The following is a 21,178-nucleotide window of genomic DNA, read 5'->3' as shown; positions in this document are numbered from 1 at the left end:
ACCTGGGGAGAATAGCCAGCAGCCCTGGACAGAACATGCCCCACATCTGAACTCTTTAAATAATGTGTGTTTTTATTTACTTCTTTTATTTTTTTTAATTCATTTTGAGACAGAAACAGTGTGAGTGGGGGAAGGGCAGAGAGAGAGAGAGAGAGAGAGAGAGAGAGAGAGAGACCCAAGCAGGCTCCACACCACCTCCAGCACAGAGACCAACGTGGGGCTCGAAACTCACGAAACTAGGAGATCATGACCTGAGCCGAAACCAAGAGTCAGAGCCTTAAACGACTGAGCCACCCAGGTACCCCCACGAGTGTTTCTATTTTTCTGAAACCGGTTACACAAATTTTCTTAAAAGGTACACTCAGAATTAATACTGCCTTTTTTTTAATGTAGGATTAAGACAGAAACATACTGTGGTGATTTCTCAGGTCAGAAGCAGTGCACTTCTCCTTACTTATCTCATGGGCCATGACGCCTGACTTGGAGTTCTGCCAGCCACATTTTCACTAGCTTTGTTGAAAACTACATTTTTGTAATTTCTGCTGATTTTGAGAATGCCTCCTATTAAAACTGTCAAATAACCGGACACTTTTGGGACTGCATGACCTAATCAAGGTCACGATCCTCAACTGTGTCTACTGGAGAAAGCACTATAAGAATTCTCTCGGCAACTCACTGAGTTAGACCTAAAGTAAACAGAAACTAATTGCTTGGCTCAAACAGTTCGACATATTTTTTCTGTCTGCCCTCTTAAACTTGGAGCTTGATAAAGCATGTAATTCTCCATCAATATTTGTATTAACATGATAGTATTTCACAATCAAAACAGAGAATTCTACCTCAGTAATTGAACAAACATGGCATATTCAATAGATTTGTTTTTTACCACAGAGAGGAACTTCTGAGTCTTAAAAGAAAATTTTTCATGTTTAGAAGGCTACAGCTATAGCTATCTTGAAGCAAATTCATTCTTATGGATTTAATATCCCTTCATCAGTAACAAACTACTAGTGTTACAATTTTCTCTTTTTTCTTATCCAGCTTCTGATCATATGAAACAATTAAATAGGTGGTAGAAATTAGCAGAGAAGGAATAACCAGCATCCTACAGGAAACCAGGGGATCTCCCTGGCCCAGACAAAGTAATAATTAGAAATGCCAATGCCCAGTTGCACTAAGAAGGTAAGTATTACTCTTCAGTATGTGGACTCCCAAGTTGGCTATCATTAAACCTAAATGAAATCTTAATTATGTAACCAGTAATAAGTGCTTCTAAAATATTGTGGAAGCTTCTCCACAGTCTGTACTTCTGTCAGAGAGATGTCTGTACTTCTGTCAAAAAAGTGAACCACAGGGGTGCCTGGGTGGCTCAGTCGGTTAAGCATCCAACTTTGGCTCAGGTCAGGATCTTACCATTCATGAGATCGAGCCCCGCATCAGGCTCTGTGCTGACAGCTCATAGCCTTGAGCCTGCTGCAGGTTCTGCCTCCTTCTCTCTGCCCCTCCCCCCCTCTCTCTCTCTCTCTCTCTCTCTCTCCCTCTCTCTCTCCCTCTCCCCGCCCCCCCCCAAAAAAAAGTGAATTATGTATGAGTAATGTGTAACCTAACTCCCCTAGTAATTGGAGCCAACCCTCTCTTGGCCTCTTTGCAAAGGGACCCCGTGGTTTTCCCTCTACTCCCTTCAATCCATTCTGAGGTATTACCTTTTTTGACTAATCATCTACCAGGTTCACTGACAAGCACTCATAAATTAATTCAAGGGACTCACAACCCTATGTGGCAGAAACTATCATTCCCTCATCTTACAAATGAGGAAACTGACACAAACAGCTTAAAAAAATTGCCCCAAATCATACAAGCTTCTAAGGGTCAGAGCCAAAATAAAAATTCAGATCTGTGGTCTCCAGCACCAGCATCTGTAAATGCCAAAATACCATCCAACCCCCAATTTTATCACCCTATTAATGTTTTTATTTTTGGTTGTAGTACAATACACACATAAAATGTATCATTTTTACCATTTTTAAGTGTATAACCTACAAAATGATCACATTTCCTGTCTTCTCCTTTGAGTATTTTTAGCGACATTCTTTAGGTTGTATTTGGTCAACACATATTAACACCATGGTATTTACCATTGTGTTCAGGGAAAGGGCACGTCGGGCACACCACCAGCTTTTGAGACGGATGCCTAGAAAGAGGCCTCATTGTTCAAATGAATAAGAGCACCATTTAAAGTCCAATTCTACAGTTTAACTCAAGCACAGGCACTGAAATGACCACCACACACCACTAGATGGCACTTCATATCAAATACTGCTACAGAGCTCCGCTGCTTTTGGAGGCGTCTATGCACCCTACTTCCTATTTAGAACTGCTACTGGGTCCTTTAACAGTGAACTTCCCATTATTACTGAGGAAGCATCTATCACGCGCAAGGTTCTTTCCCGTATAGGACTCTTTGTTTTAGGCCACGGCACGTCATCCAAGCAAAATTTGAAAGCTAGCCCACATTTATGGGCAAAATCAGGAGGTGAACTCCTGAGACCCGTGAAATGTACACTAACAGTACTTTTTAAAAAATTACCCTTAAAGAGAATTAGGATCCATTAAGGGATAAAATCACAGCAAACCTGCTGCCCTATACTTTTTTTTTTCGTGTTCGAATCCACTATTTTACATTCTAAATTTTGAAATAAGCAACAAAAGACTCACAGCATGGGATTTGTAACGTGCAGACACCTACCATTTGACTCTGAAGCCATTCGACGAGTGTTTCTGCTGTTGAATCTGGGATCTGGCACCTCAAACCTTCCTTCTCATCTGTGTCCATCATCTCTAACAACCCACGCAGGTCTTCTACAAGGTGCAGAGCTCGCAGGCTTCCCATGAACGGGGAGGTGGGAGACTGGCAATCAAAAATTCCATTGGAATATTCCAAGGCCTTAGAACCTAGGTTAAAAAAAAGAAAAAAATCACAGAGAGCAACAGGATTTATCTAAACAGGATTTAGATAATAGACCAAAGCAAGTCAGGTCACAGTGAGGAATAATCAAAACAAGCAACAAGAAAAAGAAAATAATTCAGTCATGAAAATCTTTCCAAGTCATAGATTCTTGGTACAAAAATAAAACCATATAATTGATGGTAAATATCAATCATCAAATACCTAATAGAGAGGCCAATCGGGTAGTATGGTAAGAATGTGATGGGCTTTGGTGAAGGATGTGCTGACCTCATGGAAATAAGGTACTTTCTGCTAAGAAGGTAGCAGAACAGCTGAAAATACAAATTTTAAGTTTCCCAAAGTCTTGAAATTCCCTGCAGAGAGGTTGCACATTGAGGTGGAAATTGCATAGCATAATGTCAAATGTAACAGGGCCAGCTCCCAGTTAATTTACCAGAATTTAAACTTTGGGGGAGTTCAATGAATTACATATATACATTTGTGTATAAATGCATGAGCCTGTGTGTATAAACATTTTCTCCCATGATTTTGTTTGCAGCCTAACATCAAATACTCTTGCTAATATCAGCTTAAAAAAGTTTTACAGCCATTTTTGTTTCCTATTACTTACAAGGGAAAGCACTCTACTACTTAAAAACCACATAACGAACCCACAGCCCATTCTGAAAGCATGCATATATATCCTCTTCATCTCTTTGATTTTTATTTCCTGGTCTATCAACTATACATACTAGCTTTATACTTAAGTATCAATAATTACTATATTTAGGCTATCACCATATTAATCTAAAGGTCTTCTAATTGGAAGAAAACTGTGAACCAATGTGTAAATTCTCTCTCCAGTGGCTATACAACTTGATCAATTCTAACGGTAGGGAGAGGAATTCTCTTTCAGTTAGTCCATCCCACCAACATTGCTTAATACTGGACCAAATGATTTGGACCCAAACCTGCGTTGAACCACAATAATGGTAACCATTGATATCCTAGGCCCACTGCTAAATGCTTCACATAACCCTCTGAATCAATCTCCTCCAGAACCATGTAAGGCTGAGAAGAGAATCCAGAAAAATATAAATTGAGGAGAGTCTGTCAGGGAAATGGAGGAACAGGAAAGCATTAAAAAGTCCTATTCCAGCAGTTTTAAGCATTAGGATCACCTGATTAATATTATTAAAAACAGATGTGCCCACACTGACCCTCCATTCTGTTAAGTCTCCATCACAAAACAGGTGGGGATGGGGGAGAGATGCATATTTAGAAAAACTCCTCAAAATATTTGTAGTCTTATCTCCCCCCTCCCTCCTACCTGAGGAGGAGAACTACCGATGTTAATTTGAGAACATAAACCAGGTTCTACCCACAAAGCTACTTGACGGACTCACTGTGAGGTAGGACCTGGGAAATTTGATTTTCTTAAGAACGCTAATGTTGGCCCTCAAGCCCTGCCAGGGCTAAGGTACAAACACATTCATCTAGTGGAGTATGTAAAATATAAAGCCTCAACTACTGTCCTAGAAATACCACTTCTCTTGACTTGAGTTCTACTAAGAGTATAAGGTTATAACCTCTGGTAACAGTTTACAAATGGTTCTGGTTATATTTTTTGAAATTGTGACAGAGAAAGACATCTAGCAGTCCTTCAACTGTTTGACAGTATATATCATGCCCTGAGCAAGAATATACTTTTCTAGGTTAAACTTAACCAGTTCCTTCCTTGCCAGATGTGACTGTCAAACTCTTTACCTTCGTGGTCACCTCCTCCTCTAGGTAAGGTTTACCAATAACCTCTTTGAAACTGATATTCCAAGCACTGAATACAGTATTCAAGATGTAGTCTAATCTACAAAGGAGGTCAACATGAAATCTGGTCTCCGGGATATACAAAGGAGGCCAAAGTGTGACCTGCCACTTCCCTCAAGAGAAGACCCTCTGACAAGAAAACACCTTTGGTTTCTCTGAACCACTAAAACAGAGCAGGGTCAAATTTATGTCCAGAAAAGTAAGCAACGGGGGCCAAGACAGCTCGAACTAAGAAGTGGTAGAAGCCAAATTCCACCTTGATCCTGACCTACCTACCCACTTGCCCATTCAACCTTCTCTTCATTACACTAAGTTCCTAAATACATAAATGTATTTCTCCTGTGACAAAATACAAAATGTGACATGAGACCTTAGGTAGCCACTACCCCTGGAAGACCACAAGGGACTGAAAGGGTTCACCTGCTAGTCAGTCTCCTTGGTCATGAAGAGAAAACAAGGAGGCAATGGTCTACACTGTTTTTGCTCCATCTCCATAATAGAGAATTGCTGAAGGTTCTTAACAAGGGAGTAATACAACCAGATGTGTGTTTCATAAAGGACATTCTGGTGGTCCAGAGAATGACGGACTAGAGCGAGAAAGCAAGAGCCTCAAGAACATCAAGCGTGAGGGTTACTTGGATAAAGCCAGACAGTGGTAAGCACAGACAAGACAGGTTTTAGAGAGGATAAAAGGGAACGGCAGAAAAGAGGTAGAATGGATAGAACTTGACTTAAATAGGGACAATGAGGGACAAAGGTCTAGAATGACTTAAATTTCTATTTAGGAAACTGTGTGGATGGAAGGTTATGAAATTAGACAAGACAAAGACTACTAGAGGGGCTTCTGAGGAAAGATAATGAGCTCAAAGTTGTACATGATGACACGGATATGCATATAGGCTATTTCAAAGGAGTACCTGATTGGCAGTTAGAGACCTGAAGCTTAGCAGAGAACTGAGAAAGCAAATACAAAGTGAGAGTCATTGGTGGGAAAGTGATCAGGGAACAGATCAGAACATCCGTGGATACAGGGTAGAGCATTATCCCCCAAAGTGTGGTCCACAGACTACCTGCACAGAAATCACATGAGATGCTGTTTCTTTATCCTTGAGTCAGAAACCTAGGATGGAATGGAATTTGGCATTTTAAAATCAAATGTGTAAAATGGAGAAGAGGGACCAAGATGCAACTATGTGGAATCTAAAGGCAGCCAATACATGAAAATAAGCAAGTGGAAAGGGAATAAAAGTGTTGTAATGAAAAAGCCAAGAGCGCAGAGTCAATGTGGTGATGCCACCTTTCAGAGGACGCAGATTACCTGCTATAATCCCGTCCATCTGCTCCAGCGCCGCAGCCAGCATGTCACTTGCATCACTCATCATGTTGTTATCTGTCAAGGGCAAATTCCAACCTAGAGCTGAAAAAGCAATGATGTCGCCATTACATCCTTTACGTGACACGTGCTTCCTGGAGGGTATGGTAACTCAACTTCAAATTGCAACCCCACCTAGATGTCAAACACGGAGAGAGAGCTTCTGAAATGGCAGAGCTGAATGACCTGGCTCGCTTAACATGCTGTGGCCCACCGTCTACCGTCCTGCAAGAGCACATGCTCCATTAGGTAATAAAATAAGGAAGTTTCAGTTCTTGCACTCAAGGTGTTTAACAGCCAATAGAATGGTTTCCATGCTATACTCTACAGAGCTCTAAGTCTCAATGAAAAGCATTGAAGATATTGATGGAAACTTCCTGAGGGGCCATCAGCAATGCTCAGTGGACAGATTTTTTTCTCCCTGCACCAGCGCCACCCAATTTCTGCTCTTCCAATTTTGGCTCCCCGCCCCCCACCCCCCCACCCCCCGTCTCGTAAGACGTGCCTACAAGAAGAGTTTATTAGCATATACACTAAACACACTTGCACACACCTACTGGGATTTTGTAATATAACAACAGCTACCATGTACTGAGTGCCTACAGTGGTCCCTATACATTTACATAAATTACTCATAATCCTTAATCATGACAACTCTATGAAATGAATAAACCTGTCTCCATTAGATAGATAATATCAAAGATGTCTGTTGATTTTTGCAACAGAAACACAGCCAATATAGAGCAAACACCAGGTTTTAATCTAGGTCTTATATAATACATATTAAATTTCTGTTTATCTGAGTCTATCTGAAAAATAGGTTTATGCTGAAATTATGCCACAATCTACTCATTCTTCTACCTGTGAAAAAATATAATTGAAATTATCTTGGCAAAAAATTTGATTATTAACAAGAAAAAGTCAAGGCTATGTGATTTCCAATATTAATTAATGCACTTCAGATACTAGACTAAGCACCCATGTAAATTCTCCCAAAAGGCCTAAAGCAATAATTATTTGTTTATCTGCAATAAATATTTATAAATGCTTATTCTCAACCTCTATACTTAACATGTAGTAGCAGCCTACTACTACATGTAAAATAGCTAATAAAAATGTATACAACATTGCAAATGTAGTATGTGATAAAAGGGAAAAATGGAGCAGGAAAAATGGAAAGGTTTGCAAATTAAATAGGGTAGTCTGAGAGAATGATGGATGCAAATGCCAAACACGTCTTTAACAAATGAAAAGTAGTCATGTATAGGGGCTCCTAGGTGGTTCAGTCGGTTAAGCGTCCAACTTCAGCTCAGGTCGTAATCTCACAGTTCATGGGTTTCAAGCCCCGCATTGGGCTCTGGGCTGCCAGCTCAGAGCCTGGAGCCTGCTTCGGATTCTGTGTCTCCCTCTGTCTCTGCCCCTCCCCCGTTCTCATTCTGTCTCTGTCTCTCAAAAATATATAAATGAAAAAAAAATTAAAAAGAAAAGTAGTCATGAATAGATGGTCTAGTTCAATGGTATTTAAAGTATAGAATTTCTACAAATCAATTAAAAAAAGGAAGCAGGGTTGACACGAACAGACGTATAACAGAAAACACCTTCAGCTAATAAACATAGGAAGAGGCTTAATGTCATTAGTACAAGGAGTTTTAGACAAACAATGTGATACCGTTTTATACCCAGTCAACTGGTTAAAAAAAACAACAACAAACTGACACTGCCAAGTATTACAGAAAATGTAGCCTCACAGAGTCTCTTACGGAATGGCGGTGGGAATGTGAAATGGCTTAACAACTTTATGAATAACAGTTTGGCATTATCATCTACAATTAAATGCATTAATTTTCAATCTAACAATATTTACTCCGAAGTACATAATCATGAACATACAAAAATGTTCATAGGACTGAAAATGTGGACACAAACCAAATGTCCAACACAAGAGGAGATGAATAAACTAGTATATTTACACAATGGAATTGCATACAGCTGTCAAAACAAACCAAAGTAATATACGTGTAGTATGATCAAATCTATATAGTATAATAGCAAATTATAAGTCTCCAATAAATTCAGCAAAATTTTTGTAAGTTAAAACAATACAAATATAAATAGATTTTAGAAATACATACAGATTCAACATAACTAAACAAAAAGAAAAGAAGAAATGGCAACATGAAATTCAGGATGGTGGATGACTCAAGTCAGGGATATCGGGTGATAGAGGGGATAGACTGAGAAGAAGAGTTATATAGATGAATAAAGGTTACTGTCAAGTTTTTGAGTTAGGTAATAGCTTCAGAAGAGTGCTTGGTACATCATTAAAAGTGACAAAATGGCAATTTCACTTCTGATAATGTGGAATAGACTTTATTGGACAAACCTTCCCACAAATAGCAATACAAAACACTGGATAAAGTATAAAAACAGTTTTGAAGAAACTGGAGAGCAAACACAAGCTGGTAGAAACTGGAGGGAATTCAGCTCTTGAGTAAAGGGAACCATAATACATGAGATAGACATTTATATATCTTTTTGGGATACAGAGTAGATCCTAGCTATCAAAATCTTATTGGCTCAAAGGAAAGAAGGGGGTAAACTTCTTAATACTAATTCATGGTAGGCTATGCTAAGCATATATGATATAATCCATTAAAATTACAAACTACAGAGATGTAAGTAAAAAGCCAACTGGGTTAGTGAAATGGAATACTAAGAAAATCGTCAATCCAAAAGTAGGGCAGTAATGGTGGGACAATAAACAGATGGGAGAAATAGAAATCAAATGGTAAGATGGTAGCTTTAAATTCAATCATATAAATAATTACATTAAATATAAACAGAATGAACACTATTGAAAGCCAGAGATTATCAGACTGGCTAAAAAGAAAAAAGAAAAGAAAAAAAAAAAAAAAAAGACAAACCTAACTATATGCGGTTAATAGAGATGTACTTTAAATATAAAGAAATATAAAGTAAAAGGATGAAAAATGAAGTATCATATATACATAGTAAGCCTAATAAAGCAGGAGTGACTATATTAATATAAGAAAAATAGCTTTCAACAAAGAAGTATCACTAGAAAGAGATATTTATAACGATGAGTCAATTCATCAGGAAGTCGTAACAATCACAAATATTTTTGCAACTAATAACAGAACTTCCAAATACATACGGCAGAACCCAACAAAATTAAAGAAGAATTACATAAATTAAGTCATTTGTATTTGATGTAATTGTTGATATGGTTAGATGTAAGTGTACAGTCCTGTCCTTTTTGTTTGTCCCACCTGTCATTTGTTCTTCCTTTTCACCCCTCTTTTGGAATGGCAAAGGTAGGGGGGAAAAATCCAGTAATAACATAGAAAACTTGAACAATATAATCAACCATCCTTACCTAAATCAATTTATACTAAAAAAAAAAAATCAAAATGCAGAATATACATTCTTTTCAAATCCACTATATTCATCAGGATGGGCCATATATGCAAGGCCACAAAGTAAGTCTCAAAAAATTCCAGTTGGACTTCAAAGGACTACACCGAAGAGTTAAGAACAGCAAACTGAAGTGGGACTAATATTAAAATAGAATTTCCATATTTATTAAAATTCTGACTTGCCCATGGCTTGAGTTATTTTAGAGGCAGCCCAATTTAATGAGCATCTGTGTTGATAAAACTATGTCAACTTTCATGGCTGGGTAAAAGTATTTTTAAAAACAGTAAGGCTAAATAAAAAGGCTTCAGAAAATCCCTTGTTCTAAAAAGATCCTTACACACTTAATACAATATTACTCCCAATACAGTGGAAAATTACTCCACAATAAAGAAGACTGAACTACTGACACATGCAACATTATGCTGAGCAAAAGCCAGAGATGAACAACTATGTACTACAAGATTTCTTTTATATGAATCAAGAACAAGCAGCAATCTACAGTGATAGAAAGTAAGACGACAGTTACTTGCAGGAAATGGCAAATGATCGGGGGGGGGGGGGGGGGGGGGGCCAGGGGGAGTTCCTGTTCAATATACTGATTGAGTGGTTGGTTACACAAGCTTATACATTTGTCAAAACTCATCAAACTATACACTTTAAGATGTGTGCATTTCACTGTATGTAAATTTCATCTCAAATTTTAAAATTTGGTAAAGACTGTTATCAATTAGAAATGAAATTGTAGAGGGGCGGCTGGTTGCCTCAGTCAGTTAAGCACCTTACTCTTGGTTTCGGCTCAAGTCATGATCTCACAGTTTCTGAAATCAAGCCCCGAATCCAGCTCTGTACTGACAGTGTGGAGCCTGCTTGGGATTCTCTCTCTCCCTCTCTCTACCCCTCCCCCACTTTCTCTCTCAAAATAAACATTAAAAAAATTTTTTTAACTAAAAAAATGAGACTGTAGTTTTAAAATGAACTAAATAAAAGGGTTAATGTAAAAAGCAAATGCATGGACTTATAATGATGTCATAAATCAAAGATAATGAATAATCCAATTATACACTTGAGGTCCAAAGTAAAAGACTCCAAATATCCAAGTCCCTTTGTTCTAATTCATTGCCTACCCAGAAACCTGCTGATTATAATTTGGTCTTGTGGGTCCACAAATCATTTAGATTAAAACTTCAACATCCAATAATTTTCATATGATAGCAAATTCACTTCTGAACTCTAAAGAGCTAATAATGTACTTCTTTGAATGACTTGCTGAAGGGAAAAAAATACCAGAAAATATAACTACCACAACAAAGGAGAGGGGTTTGGGTTCAATGTCATGGCTCAAACTTGGGAAAGCCCTATTTGTTGGGTGATTTAAACAGCCATCTTGGGGTGGGGTGGCTCAGCTGGTTAAGGGTCTGACTCTTGATTTTGGCTCAGGCCATGATCTCATTGTATGGAGCCCTGAGTCAGGCTCTGCGTTGACAGACAGATTCTCTCCCCCCTCTCTGCCTCTCCCCTCCACCTCTCTCTCAAAATAAACATTAAAAAAAACTAAAGTAAACAAACAGATCAGCGCTATTTGCAGAAGTCCTTAGTCTAGTGGTTTCCTATTCCAATGGCTCAATAAAAATAAATTTAGAGAAGTCTTGGAAAAGCAATCTTCTGGGGATAACATTCATATATTAAAGGACACACACACAAAAAAGACTCAATAGAAAAGCAGGTTCTGGGTATATTTCAAGCTTGGTCAGGACCCATTTAGAGTAGATTTGAATGGGATAAAATATTAAGGAAAGTTCCAGCAATGGGCGTGGTAGCTAAAGAGTTGGCAGAAAACCACATTTTGCTGGGTTGCTGACTGACTGATGTTTTAGGTCAGGCTCACTTCCCAGTCTCTCTGTGAAGAAGGAAAAAAAGACTAAGAAAATTAGTAAGTTTGTTCTAAACTTGGGTAAGAATGCCATTTATCCTAGCTTTCTCTGCTTTCCTTAGCTCAAATATTTAGGTTTGAAGAGAACTTCTAATTCATGCCCAGAGACAGATACAATTCACAGAGATCAAGACACTTAGAAGAAGAAATCCTTTATGTTAAGAGAATGTTTACAAACATTCCACTAGGCTGGTGGAGTGCCATATTATTATATAGTCATTATGAAAACAATATATATTTTCATATAAATTACTCATAGATTTCTCATCAATTTCTCCTCCCAAGATGCTCACTAGGGATGTTAATCAATTATACAATATTCCCAGGGTATGCAGCAATACAGTCTCAGCAAAGATAAAATGTCTTAAAAATGAAAAGACTGAGTAGTTCGGACTATCAGTGATTCCCGAGGTGTGGTTCCTGGACCAGCAGCAGCCTCACCTGCTCCTAGTTAGAATGCAAATCCTTGAGTCCACCCAAAACCTACTGAATGAGAAATTCTAGGAGGTTTTTACAGGCTGTGCAGGTGATTCTGATTCACACTCACTCACTGTGCTAGAGCATAAGAACCCATCTTTCCTTTTGGGACAACAAGCTCCACCCAAGATGAGGTTGAACTGGCGACCAAGGTAAACAAGGGAAGAGCTCCTCTCCCCAGTCACTGCTTCTTTTGATCCAAAAATAACAGCTCTGAATAAACAATTCAGGTTTCAACCCGGTAACTCTCCTTTTAAACTTCAACTATTAAGCCCTTATGCCTGTAACATTTTATGATTCTTATGCAATCCTCCTTGTTTTCTGGTTCTCTGCTATGCATCTGTCATCACATACTTTCTCCTCCCCACTCTATTAGCCCAAATCCTTTTCACCTCCAATCTGCTCTAACATCCCTGTAAAATTAATTCAGAATCACTTGAAAAGGCAACAATGGCAAGAAGTGGAGGTCAAGGTGCCCAGGAAGTGCCAAAAACAGAAAGACTGGGGATGTTGGCAGTAGGGGTGATATCTAATGTTCAACATAATTTTTAAAATCTGTCAGGGGCGCCTGGGTGGCTCAGTTGGTTAAGCATCCAATTTCGGCTCAGGTCATGATTTCATGGTTTCTGAGATCAAGCCCGCACTGGGCTCTGTGCTGACAGCTCAGAGCCTGGAGCCTGCTTTGGATTCTGTGTCTACCTCTTTCTCTGACCCTCCCCCCACTCACACTCTCTCTCTCTCTCTCTCTCTCTCTCTCTCTCCCTCTCAATAATAAATAAACGTTAAAAAAATGTTAATTTGTCAAACTCTAAAGTATAATATTGATGATATCATTGAAAATGTGAACACTGTATATTTGATGATATTAGGGGATTATTTTAGTTTTTAAGTTATAATAATTATTTTTAAGAGTTCTTACTTTTTTAGAAGTTATTAGCAAAATATTCACTGATAAAATATGACATCTGGAATTTGCTTTAAAATAATAAACAGGAAGGGAAGAAGGGTAAAGATATAAATGACACAAGATTAGTCAAGATTGTTGAAAGTGACTGATAAGTACATGCGATAACATCACACTATTCTCTCTACACTTTCATATATTTGAGATTTTCCATAATAAGATATTTACAATTTTTTCATCCATATCTGTAGACGATAGGATTTTCAAACACCCTTGACCATGATATGTTGTCTTAAATACTTTATTTTTCTGTCATGACCTCAAGCACACCAAGGTCTCACCAAATATTTACAAACCAAATAAGAAAATACTTATTTTAACCACCTGCATAAACAAAAACACGCACTCAGAAAATGGGATGGCCTCTCACAGAGAGTTTGTGAGGCACAGCATAAAAGTGCAAGTATTAATGACTGTGCCTTAGTCAAAGTTACTTCTCTTGCTCACTAATATGAAGAGCCAAAAGATGATGGGGCCACATTGGTAAGTAAATAAATGAAACACCAAGGGAAAACAGGACAAGATAAAAGGAAACGAGCTTCTCAGCTCTATATTAATATTTAGGAATAACTACAAGGGAATTGATAAAAAGGTGAACACAATAAGCCAAGATCCTTTACTTCTTGAATAAAAGCATGTTGCTACTATTTGAAAAACTGACTGTACTAAATATCAGTAAATCTGAAGATCTTGTGAGAAGGTGGAAGACTGTCCCATTTCTCCTGATCTAACTATCGTTAGCTATAATGACTGCAAGAAGAAGTTGTGAATTTGTCTAAGGTCACTCAAGAAGTAAGGTTTGAACCCAAAACCCATGTTGTTCCCCATAGGTATTCACGAAAAGGCTAGTCAGCCCTGACTCAGACCACCAACCTTGACCCTTCTCACGAGCTTCCAAAGCAGATTACATACCTACCTCCAGCGTGTGCAGCCCTGACTGCCTAGCATGCTGCACAACATACCCGTCCCTGAGCCTCCGTGCAGTCACGAGAGCTGCTCCTTCCCTGCTCGGACCGCCCTGTATGCCCTGGGACACTTAGTCTCAAGATTCAGCTTGGGGATCCGTGCTGCCAAGGCCTTGTTGCCTCTCTCAGAGCACCCCGGGCATGAGTCCACAGAGCCCTAATTTTATAATATTTGCCTCCTCGACTAAGCTGTGTATCGGCAGTATCTCGTGTGGCAGACAGCAGGCTTCCAGCGTGGTGCCGTGTTCCAGCGGCTCCTCAAACAGGTACGCTTCTGTCAAAATGACTCTAGCTCCTGTATCCTGTTTGCAGCGAATAGTGTGACCTTCCTCGTAGCTGCATATGTCAAAAACCTATTTCCTCACCCTGACTCTTAAGAGAAATTTGGATAAATCTGATGGTTGCTATCACCTACAATCTTACAAAGTGAATTTTCACACTCTTCAAAACGTAGGTGAACCAAAGCCATTGTGCAACTTTGGGATGATGTTATTTCTAATAAGAGTTTGCAAACTGAGTTCCCAACAGGATGGAGGAGTATTAGGGGGCCTGAACAGGTTTTAACTTCTGACTTTTCTAGCTACTCTAACCCTAACCCTCACGCATCTCTTCTTTTTAGCTTTTACAAACCCGGAGACTCATCTGTCTCCTAGTTTTCTGCCAGGTCTACCAACCTAGCCTTAGCTGGCAAGAAGTAAGCAATTCTGGGATATCAGAAATCCAGACTGATACCCTGCGGAGGGCAGGAGAGGGTTAATAGCTACTCAAAGCTCTAGAAGGGAGGGAGGGAAAGGACAAGCATGTTTTATACACTGTGGGTCATGACCCCTATAATCAGAAGGCGGTGAAATAAATTTAGCACATTGCAATCAACATTTGAATAAAATAGAAAACATCAAGAGTGTCCCACAAGAAGAAAAGGTTAAGTATTGTTTTGTGAAACTTTTGATTCAGTTATATATACACACATCTGTATGCAATAAATATTAACTGAAGGCCTACCATGTGCCAGGTACGAGCAAAAAAAGAAAAATACCTCTGCCTTTAGGTAGCTGACATTCCCATGGTATCAGCATAATGGGGAAGGAGCTTGGGGGGCATGCATGCATATGTATTGCATCATGATAGAAGAAAGTATATCTTACACTAGGTCAAAAACACTTGAGAAAGACTGCTCTATAGTGCAACGACTTAAAATGTGGTCTGTGAACTTGTTCATTAACTGTCACCGGTCAACTATGAGTTAAGTTCAGAAACTAAGTATTTAGAAAATCTTATAGCAACTGGACCTTGCTATGATATCCAATTATGTGATCATTTTGCTGGCCCACCCAATTTTTTAAAATTGAATTTTACAAAATCAATCCATGATGAATTGGAAATAAGAAAAAAAAACAAAAAAAAAAAACCACTGGTCCTTTACCAGAGATGGCTGGAGAAGCAGTGCTTTGGAGGACACACCAGGCAAGTGTCTTGGGAGAAAGTGTGTACCCAGTACTCAGATTGGAAACTGCAACCGTGGATCACAGAGAGAGAGAGAACAGGCAGCATGGGGAGCAAGAGAAACCCAACAACTGGGGAGCACCGTTCAGGTTCTCTCTGCACACATGTCACATGATTAAAATAATTAAATGACAAACAGAAAACTGTTAGCATTGACGATGACATGTGCTTAAATTCGAAGTGAAACAGAAGAAGTGAAACAAAAACCATTTGGGTTGTGTAAAATTATTATCAGTGGCAGTCATATACTTGAACTTCTTTGTCTAATTACAATGCATCACAGCAGGGGCGCCTGGGTGGCTTAGTTGGTTAAGCATTCGACTCTAGATTTCAGCTCAGGTCATGATCTCACGGTTCATGGGTTTGAGCCCCGCATAGGGTTCTGTGCTGACAGTATGGACCCTGCTTGGGATTGTCTCTCTTCCTCCCTCTCTGCCTTTCCCATGCTCACTCTCTCTCTCTCTCTCAAAAATAAACATTAAAAAAAATACAGAATATTCTTATGATGCATCACAGCAGCAAAACACGTTTAATTTCTGATCCAGTTGGTTTTAATTATAGCAATAAAGGCTACATAGTTCATGCTAAAACTTCATAGTCTGTCACTAATACTACATGGCCAAAAATGTACTGTATTTAAAAATGAAAGAATCCCGCCAGCATACCAAATGGATTGGGGAGAATGGTAAAAATTGTGGGCTAGGGAACAGTTTTGTGGAGGAATAAGACTCTATAATAATTTAAAAAACTAAACTGTCTAGTGGATAATTTCTGTTGGTTTTGTTTCAATGAGGAATTAGTTACACTCTTGGCTGTATAGTAAGTGGAAGGTCATCTTTTTCTTTAATAGCATATATGTCTCTGGCCATAACAGACAAGTCTTCAGCTCCTGGAGGAAAAAAATCCAAGCCAGAGCCATTTGTGAAACCAATACTGTACTGTGTATTAACTAAAATAAAAAAAGTTATTGTAAAAGAAGAAAAACAGGGCCCTGAAATGATATAGCTGAAAGTACAAAATATATTCTTAACACTGTTGTTCACTATTAAAATATTAAAAAGACATGAAAATTTTGTACAATTAATGAGTCCCCAATCAAGTATTAATTGATGGATGATACAATGTTTTGCAAACTATTTCTATTTCAGTTGTGAATGACTAGCACTAACTGCTGCAGTGGGAGATGTCTTAGGGGAGGGGTAAAGAGAATCAGGAAAGTGAGGCCAAAAATTATTTCCCAACACAAGAGCTGACAAACTATAGCCCATAAGCCAACTCAGGCCCACTACCTGTTTCTGTAAATAAAGTTTCATTGGAACAAAGTCACACTCATTCGTTCACATATCATCTGTGGCTACTTGCACGTTCAGCGGCAGAATGAGTAGTTGTAACTCACAAAGCCTAAAGTATTTACTATCCGGCCAAATGCAGGAAATGTCGGTGAACCCCTGCCCCAACCCATCCCACAGCCTCCTGACAGTCCACAGAATCCTCTCCTATATGCACGTTCACCCACTGACTAAACAATATATATATATTTTTTTCTTTTGTATGAGAGAGCAGGGGAAGGGGAGAGGGAGAGAAAGAATCTTAGGAAGGCTCCATGTTCAGCGTGGAGCTGGACGCTGGGCTCGATCACATGACCCTGAGATCATGACCTGAGCCGAAATCGAGTCGGACGTTCAACTGACTGAGCCACCAAGATACCCTGAACAATATTTACTGAGTACCTATTATGTAAGTGATGAGGGTATAACAGTAAAGAAAAAGAAAAAAAGAAAATGGAGAAGAAAAAAGAGTAAAAGCTGTTATTCTAATGGCAAGAAACTATAAGCAAATAGTTTAAATATACAGTAGATGATATGGTGATAAGTGATATGGGAAAACAAAGCAAAGGAGAATTAAGTTAACATTAACTTACTATGTATCAGTCACTGTTTTACATGCTTTTCATGTATTAATTCATTGAATCTTCTCAATAATCCTATTGACAAATATTTAGCCCTATTTTATAGGTTATAAAACTGAGCCACAGAAAGACACTCAAGTCATACAGCTAGAAGAAGGATGTGAGGCCAGACAGACCCAACTCTAGAGCCCATGCTCTTAATTATACATTGTGATGGCTCTTTGTGCAGAAAGGGAATGACAGGGAGTCACAATTTTAATATGCTAATCAGGAAAGACCCCAATGATAAAATGATGCCGGGCAAAGCTTGGTAAGAGGTGAGGGGGAGGGGCCCTCGGTGGCTCAGTGGGTTGAGCATCTGAGTCTTGATTTGGGCTTAGGTTATGACCTCACAATTCATGAGATCAAGCCCCATGTCTGGCTCCCGTGCAACCTGCTTGGGATTCTCTGCCCCTCCCCAACTTGTTCTCTCTCTCTCTCCCTCTCTCCCTCTCTCCCTCTCTCCCTCTCTCTCTCTCTCTCCCTCTCTCTCTCACAAAATAAATAAATAAACTTAAAAAAAAAAAAAAGAGGTGAGGGGGAAAGTCACATGACTATATAGGAAGAGCTTCCATGTAGAAACAACCAACCAGTACAATGGCCAGAAGGGAGAACTTGATGTAGCTTCATGTAGTCTGTATAAGGGGAGAAGAGAAGTCACACAGTGAAATGCACAGGTCTTAACTGTACGGTTTGATGAGTTCTGATGAATGCACACACCTACATAACACACCCCCAATAAGATATCAACACTTTTATCACCTTGTGTGTGTTTTGATGGAAAAGCTAACACAATTTGATACACTGCTTGGGAAAAAGAAAGGACTCAAGGGCTGTGGCCTACTCCATAGAAGGATGGGGTGGCCATTTACTGAGGTGACTAACCTGCCTACTCCCAAATCTGAGCATGACAAGTACTTCCTCTACCTATCAAAGGAAGGAAGCAAGAACTACTAAATCATCATCCATGGAGTCATCACCTGCTATCTTTTGCACTAAAGCCAAACGAAACACCAGCATCTTGTACGTGAAAGCTATATGTCATGGCAGAACACCCAAGCAAAATTCATGACTATGGCATCAAACACTCCCATAGCACTCCTTTTGCATATATATATATATATATACTTCTATTGCCAGGTACCATATGGAATCATTAGTTGTCTCTACTAGATGCTATACTTGGCAGGTAGGCTCACTTAACTAGGCCTGTGGAATAGAGTCTCTACTTGAGTGAGCTTTTTAAGAACTAAGGTCCTACTCTTAATAATTTCTACCAAGCTTAGCTCAGGATATAGTGCTCAGTAAATATTCAATAAATAAATGAATAATCATTTATATCCACCAACACAAAACTATTCATTAATCACCGTAAAGCATGCTATACTCTCCCTCGCTCGCTCTCTCGCTCTCTCTCTCTCCCTCCTATAGAGTGCTGCACAGGAAAGAATGGTACATTAATGGACTTATTTGGCAATTTTGTGTTTTAGATCATCAACCCAATTTTTTTTTTCATTTTAATAAAAGTTCTGGTAACCCATACCTTTCAAGAGAGAATGTGCTATCTGTTGAATAACTAGGGCAAGGCTACCAAATGGCAAATATTAATCAGGATTTTTCATATTTTACTGTATACAGAACTAGTGCTTCAAAATGACATGAAAAAATGTATACATTCATTGATACACATACATGTTCATTCAAAGAGTATTTATCACATCCCCACCACATGCCAGAAACTACTGTTCCAAGCACTGAGGAGTTTTCATTCACATGAACACCCCCAATTTCTGCATTCACCATCCAATCAAGTCCATTGCACAGACCGGTTAAGTGAGCACACCCACCAGAGACATACCTTTTTTCCCTAGCCAAGTACGGCATCTGGATTATTTTCTAGTGCCAACCCCAAACTTGGACATTCTAAATGACTGGGGTAACATGGTGCTTGCTTAAGCTTTAAAAACAAGGCAAAGAAACAAGATACTTGGTTTTTATATTTTTGCTATTTTTATTCTGCGTATGGAAAGTCTTTCTTTAAATTATCTTAATCTCAGGATGCCTCAAATTTTGCCTTGTGGTAAAAAGTAATATAGTATTGAGGCGCCTGGCTGGCTCAGTCGGTTAAGCAGCTACTTCGGCTGAGGTCATGATCCCACCACCGTTCGTGGGTTCAAGCCCCGTGTCAGGCTCTGTGCTGAGAGCTCAGCTTCAGAGTCTGTGTCTCCCTCTCTCTCTGCTCCTCCCCCACTTGCACTCTGTCTCTCAAAAATAAATAAAACGTTAAGATAATTTTTAAAAAAAGGTAATATAGTATCAAAAATGTATTTTTCCCCAAGAAACTCCTGGCTATGTCTCGAGTCAGCTGTAACCAGTGTTGCTAGAGAAAGCCCAGCGGGTTCCACTTCCAATGCCTGCTATCTAACCGTGACTGGACACTTGGTGCTACTCATCAATCCCCGCATGCATCGTTAGTTCCCTCCCTATCACATTCTTCATGATGGCTGTCTCCAAGAATCCCTACAAAATTCTCCCCTAGTCTATTCCTATTCCTGCCCACGCTTAAACTCAGTAGATTACTTCATACCCTACTGGACAGAGAATCCTAGGGAGCTCTCCTCTAAGTGTATACTTACTTGTCTTCTCCCATCTTCTGTCCTAAGAAAACTTGCCACCCTTATTCTTGATCTCATCCCAGCCTTTTTTTTGAACTGCTCCCTCTTTCTCTTTCATCTTCAATTATTCCCTTCTGCTCAACCAATAAAATGTCAAAAATCTTCTGGACCTAAAAATCCTAGCCAAAACAAACCAGCAGAAAACTCCCAAATCCTTACCTTTGCCCTTCATAAGTTACAGATCTAGCTCTGACTCTTCACAATTACACCCCTGAAATGAGTGGTCCCTACATACTGCTTTCCCCTCTCCCCACTCCAGTCTGGCTGCCATCTACTCATCTCATAATTAGGAAAAAAAAAAAAAATCCCCCAGGCAACAAAAGCAGAATTAGACCAGTGGGACTATATCAAGTGAAAAAGCTTTTGCACAGCAAAGGAATTCATCAATAATATTAAAAGGTAACCTACAGAATGGGAGAAAATATTTGTAAATCATATATCTGATAAGAGGTTAATACCCAAAATATATAAAGTTGAATAGCAAAAAAATTAAAAAATCAGATTTTAAAAATGGGCATTTATTCCAAAGAAGATATACAGATGGACAACAGGTGCATGAAAAGAAGCTCAAAATCACCAATCTTCAGGGAAATGAAAATCAAAACCACAATGAGATATCACTTCACATTTGTCAGAATGGCTAGAGTCAAAAAGACAAGTAACAAATGCTGGTGAGGATATGGAGAGAAAGAAAACCCTTATGTACCTTTGGTGTGAATGTAAATTAGTGTGGCCACTATGGAAAACTGTGGAGGTTGTCAAAAAATGAAAAACAAAGCTACCATATGATCCAGCAATCCCACTTCTGTGAATTTATCCAAAGAAACTGAAAACATTGACTCAGAAAGACACATGCACCCTCATTCATGGTCACTGCAGCATTATTTGCAATAGCCAAGATAGGGAAACAACCTGAGTGTCCACTCACAGACAAATAGATAAAGCATGGGGAGCACCTAGATGGGTCGGTCAGTTAAGCATCCAACTCTTAATTTCAGCTCAAGTCATGATCTCATGGTTGTGAAACTGAGTGCTCTCCCTCTCCCTCTGCCCCCACCCCTGCTCACACATTCCCCCCACTTTCTAAAACACACACACACACACACACACACACACACACACACACACACACACA

General features: G+C 39.2%; 1 protein-coding gene across 10 annotated transcripts in view; it reads right to left on the bottom strand.

Moving 5' to 3' along the window:
• Positions 1–21,178, bottom strand: part of PPFIBP1 (PPFIA binding protein 1) — a 172,094-nt gene that overhangs the window by 53,516 nt on the left and 97,400 nt on the right. For all 10 annotated transcript variants that reach the window (XM_049627178.1, XM_049627183.1, XM_049627182.1 and 7 more), the window contains 2 exons: positions 6,090–6,188; positions 2,747–2,952 (listed from right to left, as the gene is read on the bottom strand). In XM_049627178.1, the coding sequence (XP_049483135.1) occupies positions 2,747–2,952; positions 6,090–6,153 (270 nt within the window). In that variant the 5' untranslated portion in view covers positions 6,154–6,188. The remainder of the gene's footprint in view (positions 1–2,746; positions 2,953–6,089; positions 6,189–21,178) is intronic.

The sequence above is a fragment of the Panthera uncia genome, chromosome B4 (assembly GCF_023721935.1).
Source record: "Panthera uncia isolate 11264 chromosome B4, Puncia_PCG_1.0, whole genome shotgun sequence".
Classification (NCBI taxonomy): Eukaryota; Metazoa; Chordata; class Mammalia; order Carnivora; family Felidae; genus Panthera; species Panthera uncia.
This window is presented reverse-complemented; position numbering and strand designations above follow the sequence as displayed.